Here is a 9,907-nt window from a genome sequence, read left to right on the forward strand (position 1 = left end):
CTGCTCTGATCACAGGAAATGAGACCTGCAGAGGCCTCTGATACTCTGATCAGCTGGACAAGTTAAATGATTTGATTAAGATAATATTTATTCATTCATACAAATGGTTAAGTTGAATGTGAAAATAAAATATTTAAATGCTGTTTCATGCACTGCAACTTTAAATGTGACACTAAATCACATTGTCATTTACTTATTAGCACAAACATTTTAAGGTCCTGTTAAAGACCTTTCAAAGACACTCTGAGCATCCTTTGCAAGTGTGTCAAGGAAATAATTCAGAACATTATAGATTGCTATGCCAGAGAGGCCTGCTGAAGCTATTATTCCAATTATTGGAATCAATCTGACTGCTTCTTCTATTGCCATAAGTGCAGTTATGCCTGCAAGCTGGGGCAGCATCTTCAGCATAACCTCTTCAGTTATTTCTCCAGCTACCAGTGGTGACATGGTGACAGCAAGCATATCACGGTATGGCACACGTGTTCTGGCAGAAAGTCTTTGCAATGATGATTTATCAAGACCAAATCCGTGCACATAATCTCTGGCAGTTATCGCCATTAAGGCTACATCAAAAGCAGTAGAAACTCCAGGAAGTGGAATAGCTGCCACACATGCAGACAGAGAGGCATAGTATTTTATTTTAGACTGAAAAGCTTCTTTCTTCTTCTTGATGATCTCCAGGTTGATGTTGGATGTGGCAAACAACAGAGCATCTCTCTTGTGTTCAGGAAGGTCCTTCCCTAAGGTCTCATATAAGCGAGAGAAGTCGTACAGGTGGAGCTCAAAGCTGGAGACCAGGAAGATCCGTGGAGAGCTGATGCCTTGCTTCAGAAGATCTGTGTTATAAAAGATACACAACATAAAGCAACCACACTTCTCTCAAAAACCCCCCCAAGGTTTTTAGATAAAGTATTTCTTGTATTAACTAAAAGAAATGTTAACCTTGATCACAACTCTTTCTGATTATATCAAGAGTCGTCTTTTCATTGAAGTCTTTCTTTCTTCCTGCAGCACGGATGTCGTTGTCGATCTTTGAGCGAACAAAGTAGAACTTTTTCTTCATCTTCTGAATCTCCTGAGCAAGTTTCACATCATTTTCTCTGAAGCGAGTGTCTGAGATGATGATGAAGAAGTCAAACTTCTCAAATCCAATATGCTTCAGGTACTCATTAGCTGGAAACTTGGTGGTGCCAATTCCAGGAAGATCCCACACATTAACATTGGGATAGTCTGGATGGAAGTATGGTATAGGCTCCTTTGAGGCTTCAACAATATTAGTAGGAGCAGCTCCATCATCTTCATCACTGATCCCTCTGAAGGCATTTACAAAGGTGGATTTACCAGAACCAGATTCTCCTGTGATGGCAATGTTTAGAGGAGTATTACGTTGTTGGTTTGACTGTTCCTTAACCCTTGCTACTGCTGCAGCAGGGTCATTGTTCTTCAGATCATTTTTAACTTCAGAAATCAGAGCCTCCATGCTGATCCTTAAATAGAAGAAAATGCTGTTAAAATAACTGAATTATTATCTGACTGCAGACTGTATCCAGTATCTACTTTGAGTTACTGTCAGAATTGATTTTATATCATGATGTCAGAATAATTGTAAGTTTCTTCTCCTCTGTTTTCCATTTTCAGAACAAAGACAAACTCTCAAAGAGATCAAACATTAAACTCTGAATTTTAGCACCTGCTCTCTAAGTCCTGACTTAGACTTCTGCCTCTGCTGCTATAGAGAAAACCCAAAAAATGAGTCTTGAAACCATCCAAGTCCTCTCAGCACACTCACAGAAAATGAACGCACAGAGGGAAGAATAACTATGCTGAACAGATAAGGAGATGTTACTGTTTGGAATCTGTGGGAATGTAAATTCTCAGAAGAATGTAGAGAGGTGGATCCAGTGTTGGAGGTTTACCTGTGTGCTGTGCTGCTGGAGCGATGATAAAAACTGTATGCAGCAGTGAGTCTGATGATGGATGGAGCTGGTGGAGGTCAGTCTGCAGGTGGAGACTTGCACTGGTCTCTGTTGAACTCTGTAGGTGGGGCAGTGATGGGGTTGAGGATCAGATTCAATTTAACTGTAATTTTCTTTTTTCTTTTCTTTTTCTTTTTTTTTAAAGGCCCAGAAAACTCAAAAATGTTGATTCAACACATTTTGAGTTTTCATAACTCTTGACTGTTTGAGTAAATCACTCAGTAAGAAAAGAAAAAGAAAAACTGATTAAATGTGTGTTATACAGTATTGTCTCACCTGCTCCATTAATTAAAATAAAATGAATTGTCACATCTTCAGCATTCAAGTTCCCCTAACCTTTTAAGTAAAGATTCAAAAACATTTTGAAATAACAGTCATCATTTCACAAGCGGTGCAGCTCTATCTTTCCATATGGTGAGACCAACATGGAGCTAAAGCAGTTAAAGCTGTAGTTTTGCAGATCATCCACACAACAGCTGAACCAGAAATATGATGGAGTTTATTTATGTTTATGATGCAGTCATGATCAAGAGACCAGGTCTGTGGTATAAGATTGTTTCCCTGTTTCTTTCTTGTATTGTCTCTAAAAAATATTGAGGTATCAAGAAAAACTGTGGCCCAACAATTGAGGTATTAACTGTGCTTTTGGAGAATTGTTACACTCCTAATATCCAGTGTTTGAAGTATTCAAATATATTTTCAGTGATCAAGTAAAAATCTTAGCTTTGTGCACAATAAAGAGAGAGGAGGGCATGCATACTGAATCTCCGTGTCTGTGTGTGCATACATATACTTCAGTAGTGAACAAGGTCAGTTAAAACTTGTACATCCAGTCTAGTTTTACTAAGATTCAGTTTGGTTGGGCACTACTCGAGGCAGGAAACTCAGAAATCCTTGTTATGCAACTCTGAAAAAATGTATTAGGACAACTATGGGTGGAGTTTCTTGGACTAGCAGGCTTTTGCTTGTTGTCAGTGACAAATCTATGTCTTTGAGTCAGATTAATTTGAAAACTATACTGAACTGTGGTAGGGTGCAGATTATATGAAATGCTTTTTCTCAAGCAGAACTTGTTAATTCATCCCTAATCCTAATTTAATCATTTGATTGGGTTTAAACTGCATTTTCTGATATTCAGTTCACTGTAGTTTCCCTTCAACAACGTAACTGTTCTCTCAGCTACATGAATAAAATCACAGTAGACTAAAATACTCATAAATTTGAATGGTCAGTGATTGTATTGATTGAATGATTGTGTGTTCTCACAGAAGGACTTTGTAGTTCATGGCCTGCAGGAGATATTTCAAGCTAAAGACAATCACCTTTAGGCTCACAATTTAATAACTTGCACAGATATTTGTATTTGTGAAAGACAAATAAGTGTGCATAAAATAAAAAAATACAGACATTTAAATAAAACTCTACTCCCACATATAATTTTTCATAACTTGTGTCTTTATTATTCTGGTGCACAGAAATCAGAATTAGTTTCTCAGTTTTACAGGAAAAATATTTCCACTCCTCATTAATTCCAAATTAACTCCTTCGTTAGAGTGAAACTGCATTTGTTGTGACAAAGCATTTTTATAGAGTGCAATTCAGTGTCACACTTATATGTTTCAGATCATCAAACAAATTTTAATATTAGACAAAGATAACTCGAGTAAATTCAAAATAAGTTTTTAAATGATGATATTACGCGAGAAAGCTATTGACCCCTGAACCTGATAATTGGCTGAGCCACCCTTGGCAGCTAGAACTGCAATAAGGTATTTGTGATAACTGGCAGTGAGTCTTTACAGCACTGTGGAGGAATTTAGGAGAACTCTTATTTGCAGAATTGTTTGAATTAAGCCAGATTGGAGGATTTTCCAGCATGAATGGCCTGTTTACAGTAATGCCTAAGATTTAATCTCTGACTTGGGCTCCAAAACCTTTTTTTTCTTTTCAGCCATTCAGACAGAAATGCTCTTAAGTACACTTCAGTTTTAAAAGTATCACATTATTTTACTGGGTTTTTAACCCCAGAGCTCTTTCAAACACCTTCTGAGCATCATCAACAAACCTGTTAAGAAAAAATGTCAGACAGCTGTAGGAGGTGATAAAAGAGAAACTCATTTCTGCTGGGATTCCAAATTTTGAAATGGATCGTGATCGTTCCTTTGCTGCCAATAATGCAGCTGTAGCTGTAAATCCGATTAACATCTTGATGATGAGATTTCTGTCTATTTCTACTCCAGCCCATGATGACTTGATGCCAGCACACAGATCAGTATATGGCACCCCCGAGCTGGCAGCAAGTCTCATCAGTGATGGCTTGTCAAGACCAAACCCAAATATAAATTCTCTGACAACTGTAATCATCAAGCCTATATCAACAGCAGCAGAAACTCCAGGAACTGGAACAGCTGCTACAGCTGCAGACAGAAGAGTGTAGTATTTTATTTTAGTCAGAAAAGCTTCTTTCTTTTTGTTGATGATCTCCAGGTTGATATTTTGCACGGGCAACAGCAGAGCATGCCTCCTGAGTTCAGGAAGTTCTCTACTGAAAGTCTGATGTAGCAGATCTCCACTGGTACAGCGGAGATCAAAGCTGGAAACCAAGAAGACCTGTGGAGACTCAATGCCTTGTCCTTTAAGACCTGTGTTAAGAAAATACAGAAAAAAATTTCAGAGGTTATGATTATGATCTTGAAGCTAATTTTTATACCATTTTCTGATACTTAAAAATGAGCTGACAGATGATCCTCCATTTCTCACTGTGGCACAATAAAACCTCAACTCAGACACTAAATGAATGAGACATTCAGAATCTCTAGTTTCACATGTAGATGAGCATGAATTCAATATGTCTTTGGGATTTTTATTTTAATAGTGTAACATCCCTTACAGAAGGTGGTGTGGTGGTTAGCACTGTTGGGTTCAAATCCACCTTGGCCTGTACCTCTCTGTGTGGAGTTTGCATGTTCTCCCCGTGTTTGTGTGGGTTTCTTTGGGTACTCCAGTTTCCTCCCACAGTTCAAAGACATGCATGTACTGGGGTTAGGTTAAATGGTGATTGTAAGTTGCCCATAGGTGTGAGTGTGGATGGTTTGTTTGTCTCTCTGCGTTGGCCCTGCAACAGGCTGGCAACCTGTACAGGGTGTACCCTGCCTGTCACCCTATGACAGCTGTTCAGCTGCCCCCTGAATAGGATAAACAGAAAAGAATGGCTGGATATTGTAAGAATATAAATATTAAGAGAAACTTGCCTTCAACACAGTTTTCCCTCATTTGGGTAAGACTCTTCTCTTCATTGAAGTCTTTCTTTCTTCCTGCAGCACGGATGTCGTTGTCGATCTTTGAGCGAACAAAGTAGAACTTTTTCTTCATCTTTTGAATCTCTTTTACAAGCTTCACATCATTTTCTTTGAAGCGATTAGCTGAGATGATGATGAAGAAGTCAAACTTCTCAAATTTAACACGCTTCAGGTACTCATTAGCTGGATACATAGTGCTGCCAATTCCAGGAAGATCCCATAAAGTAACATTGGGATAGCTTGGATGGGGGTATGATGTAACCTCTGAGATGGTTTCTATGACATCACCTACCTCATCTTCATCTTTTAGGCCTCTGAAGGCATTAACAAAGGTTGATTTACCTGCACCACATTCTCCTGTGATAGCAATATTTAGTGAACTATTTTCATGTTTTTCTATATATTCGTGAATTTTTGCAGCTGCGACAGCAGTGTCATTGTTCTCCAGAGCATTTTTAACTGAAGCAAATAGATCCTCCATGATGATCCTTGAACAGAAGCAGAAAAAAGTATTTTAAATCACTGCACTATTTTCTCTGACTTCAAGCTATAATCTATAAATCTACTTTGATAAGTGATCTATTGTCAGATGGGATTTTATATTATACTGTGAGAATAATCTTAAAGCTTTCTTCTTTACTTCAAGCTGCTCTGCCACATTTTCAAACTCAGAGACAAAGAAGACATTGTAAACCTACAGTGAATCTCTGAGGGAGCTGATCAGAGGATTGTTTGGATCTTTAGCAGTGGGACACGATCCCACCCCAGAAATCTGTAGATATGTTATTTCATGTTTGATGTGTGAAATTAGTCATTTGAAATGTGAATCAGTTGATTTTTTTTTTTGGAATTGTAACTGGTATATCTAATGAAGCCAAGCGGGATTTTACCTTCATACTATCAAACTGAATTCCAGTTGGCCAGTTGAAATGTCACCTTAGTTTTCTGGCATGTTTGATACCTCACAACTTCATAAGTAAAGCAGATATCCACATTTAAGCTCTGTTAACAAATGCAACCAAATCAATTTTATGTCCAAAACGTGTCACAATCCATACAAACAACAAAATGGTGCATTATCTCAATATGATCGTCTCCTCTCTCCTACTCCTTCCACTCCCGCTTTCCTTTGAATTCTATAGAACTGTCGACCTTTACTTTATTCCTCCCATTGCTTTTGAAACTCTCCTTCATTTTCTGCCTTATTATTCTCTTTGTCTCAGTCCAACTAAAACTAACACTCAGAGCAACTGACAGGCTTTTTCCAACTTCCTTTGCTATCTGCCATTTCATTTCCGCTGACTCCATAATGTGCTGGCACCCATAAGAAGTTGACCATAAGCCCATCATAGCGATCATATACAGCGTCTGCTGAGATTCTATTAAAATGTCTGCCCAAATGACCATGCCACAAACTGGCCAATGATGAACTTGAGTCCAAACATATTATTTACTCTTAATTGGCCTTACCTCCTCAATCCACTGAACCACCAACAGTATTGAAAGCATATCTCCTGTGTAAACTAACAACCCGTCAATGACCCTTTTCCCCACTTTAACCTGAAACTCCAGTACAAAGAATGGTATAATGTTGACTGTGTTTATTTGAAGCACCTGTATAAACCTGAACATAACTATATTGATCAATATATTTTTGAATTGTTTGTGGATTCAAAATAAATTCCCTGTCCTTGTCCTTCTTATCCAGTAATTTGAAGTCAGCGGCTGGATCAAATTATCCATGGTGGGACCGTGGGCAATGGCACAGTCTGACTAATGGTGACCTGATCCAGATTAAGTTCAGTAACTCTCTGACACACTGCCCACCCAAAGCTTTTTATTCCTGTTCTCTCCCAACATTTTTTTTTTTTTTTAATTAACCTGTCTTATCTGGCAGCTTAAGCAAGCAAAATTATTGTCTGCATGCTCTGTTGTGTCAAACACCATTGCTGTGACAAGAGGAGCTGTATTGTATTGTAGGCTCCTCCTCCTCCAATTTCTATTTTCGGCTGTGGAAAAATTCCCTTATTTTTAAATGCAAAACATGACAGGTATGCTTATGACGTGGGCAATATGACTATGAATGGTAACACCCATTTAGGAAAGCTGGTGATAATGTCTTGTGCATCCACCAGGAGAAGCAGTGATAATTGAAGCACGTTTATTAACAGCCTGCTACACTGTATATTCTTACATTTTAAATTCGCTCAGGGGTTCTATAACTCTAACAGAATCATAATGTTGAACCTTTATGTAAAACACTGATATATTTGCCTGCAGCCAGTAAAGGAGAGGATGTCCACACTGAACAGACTGCTTGCACTGGTTGGTTATTGCTGAACATGAAAGCATGAAACAATTATTTGATAGCACTGGTAATGTTTTAAAACAAAAAGTAGTATTGAAATTTAAATGTGAATTGATTATTGCTGGGTTCTGTCAGTGAACAGTGCATTCAGAGAGCAGTGAGATTGCGCAACAATATATAAACTGGGAGCTGCTGGCAACTGCCTATATCTGTACACACCAAGGAGCACAACTGAAACTAATTCCTGAAGATGAGACAAGGAAAATAAAACTAAATCCAAAACACAACAGATGAGAGACTATCAAAATAAGAAAGGAAATAAGATGCCAGACCTAAGACATAAAATCTTGATACAGAGACAGAAGATAAGCAATACAAGGATGAAACCAACAGAAGAAGAGAGAAGGGAAATACAAAGAGGGGTAAACTTGTAAATCAAGCATGCAGGGAGCAAAAGGCACAGGATCCCTGGCTGAGTGAATACTAAAAAAGTACCTGGTACCATGTACTAATGGAAACACCTTCAAACCGCGCTAAGTTGAGTTGAGCTGCGCTGGGTAGATACGCTGAATGGAAACTTGAAAACAAATCATATTTTCCATCCAAACAACAAATCACGGACCACAAATCCAAAACTCTGGGTCCAAGACCCAGGGACCATGACATATTTAGCACAGACACATTCTCCAATCCTGTCAGCATTTAATAGTGTATTATTTTAAATCTGTTAGCGCCCTTATGTCCCAAAAGGACAAAGAGGACTAAGTAAGTAATTTCGGGTCTGTGCAGCTCCTTCTTCATGGCTTCTGTTGTTCTTTTTTTAATTCCCCTTAAATGTTCATTACTTTCAGAGAAACCAAATGGAACTTCCATGGCAATGCTACAAACTGAGAAACAGTTGATTTTACAATTGATTACACAAAATACACTTACAGGATTTGAACTGATTATACCCTGGAGATTTGATGAAAAAGGAAATAGCAGTAACAGAAGGTTCCTTTATTAATATATAACAATTGCAGTAGTATTACTCACTTGAGTGTCTTCCTTCCTGATGAGACTGAAGCACATAAGATACTTTCCCGCAAATTCCTGATTTATTTCTTAAATATAGATTAGAGAGTGAAACGTTTTTGCTTCCAGTTGTATAGGACAGTCAAGTTTGAGCCAAAGTTCCTGTTTATTGTCTGGGTGGAGAACTGGTCCCACCTGAAATACATGTGACTGTGGGTTGTATATGAAGGGGACTTTCAACTTTCAATTTTACAGGCAGTTTACAGTTGGACCATGGGAGGAAACCGGAGTACCTGGAAATGATTTGACTGTAAAGTCTAAAAACAAACACAGGTCCAACTTCCCCTCCTGCTTTGAAAGTCAAATGATTTTCTTCCCCAAGTTAAAGGGATAAAGCACAGAACATTCTTTGGTTTAGATTCACTGTCTCTTACAAGTGCATGTTCAAAATTGTTCTGCCTGAATTCATAAAGAGCAGTTAAAACCTTTCTAAAAGGCCTGTGTTAACTCTCTGTGTTAACCCTGCCACAGGCTGGCAAACTGTCCTACCTCTTGCCCTACGACAGCTGGGATCGGCTCCAGACATAACCTGCACACTGTCTGAGGGGTAATTATCTAAACATCAGCTGAACTTCAGTCTCATGTACCTGGCTTATCTCATTGATCTCATTTGCTTTTTGTTTCCCTGGTCTCTGTGTTGTTTCATAGTTGGTTACTAAAGCAGTGATGAGAAAATAATGCCGGCAGTGTGTTTTGTTGCTTCAGGGACTTCTCACAAACAGTGACAGTATTTTTGAACACTGACACAAACACAAAGAAAAACAGAATAAATTTTGCTTATGAGCACAGGTTTTTTTTATTGTAACTTCCTCCTTTTAATGTAGGATGAAATGAAGAAAAGTGACTGAGGAAAGAAAGGAAAATGTGGTTCATGGATGATTTTTCAATGTTTTGTGGTGTATGGATCATCACCCTGCTGCAGGACAAGTCCTCTACAGATGCAAAGCAGAGGTTGGAGCATATTTGCACTAAGGTTAATTATGGGGTTCTGTGCTGGGACCAATTCTATTTACACCAAACATGGTGTTTAACCAGATACTTAGTCTGGATGGCATTAAGCCCAACATGTCCAAAAGCAGGTCAAACACCCTAAATCACACATTTCTTAAAAAGCCTATGCCCTCTAGATTGGATATGGCATGCAGTGATACTTATCCTACCCTCCTCAATGTCATGGACATGACAGTTTTCCAGTGTGTCTCCTACTGAAATACAGCTTTATCTATCCATGAAGCCAGATGATGCAC

The 9,907-nt window shown here is 38.5% G+C and overlaps 1 protein-coding gene across 1 annotated transcript; it reads right to left on the reverse strand.

Moving 5' to 3' along the window:
- Positions 1-206: 206 nt before the first annotated feature.
- On the reverse strand, positions 207-8,780 carry LOC115790958 (interferon-inducible GTPase 5-like). Its single transcript, XM_030744997.1, has 4 exons — positions 8,622-8,780; positions 1,920-2,037; positions 946-1,490; positions 207-839 (listed from the first exon to the last, which is right to left on the reverse strand). The coding sequence occupies exons 3-4, from the start codon at positions 1,481-1,483 to the stop codon at positions 211-213; spliced, it is 1,167 nt and encodes a 388-aa protein (XP_030600857.1). The 5' UTR covers positions 1,484-1,490; positions 1,920-2,037; positions 8,622-8,780; the 3' UTR covers positions 207-210.
- Between the last annotated feature and the right edge of the window lie 1,127 nt (positions 8,781-9,907).

The sequence above is a fragment of the Archocentrus centrarchus genome, chromosome 13 (genome assembly GCF_007364275.1).
Source record: "Archocentrus centrarchus isolate MPI-CPG fArcCen1 chromosome 13, fArcCen1, whole genome shotgun sequence".
In the NCBI taxonomy this organism is placed as follows: Eukaryota; Metazoa; Chordata; class Actinopteri; order Cichliformes; family Cichlidae; genus Archocentrus; species Archocentrus centrarchus.

What these genes read in the sequence shown, in the direction of transcription:
- LOC115790958 (XM_030744997.1), bottom strand. Translation starts at nt 1,483, where the DNA reads ATGGAGGCTCTGATTTCTGAAGTTAAAAATGATCTGAAGAACAATGAC. An exon ending in CAGAAAGAGTTGTGATCAAG is followed by an intron (nt 840 to 945) that starts GTTAACATTTCT and finishes TTTATAACACAG; the next exon opens with ATCTTCTGAAGCAAGGCATC.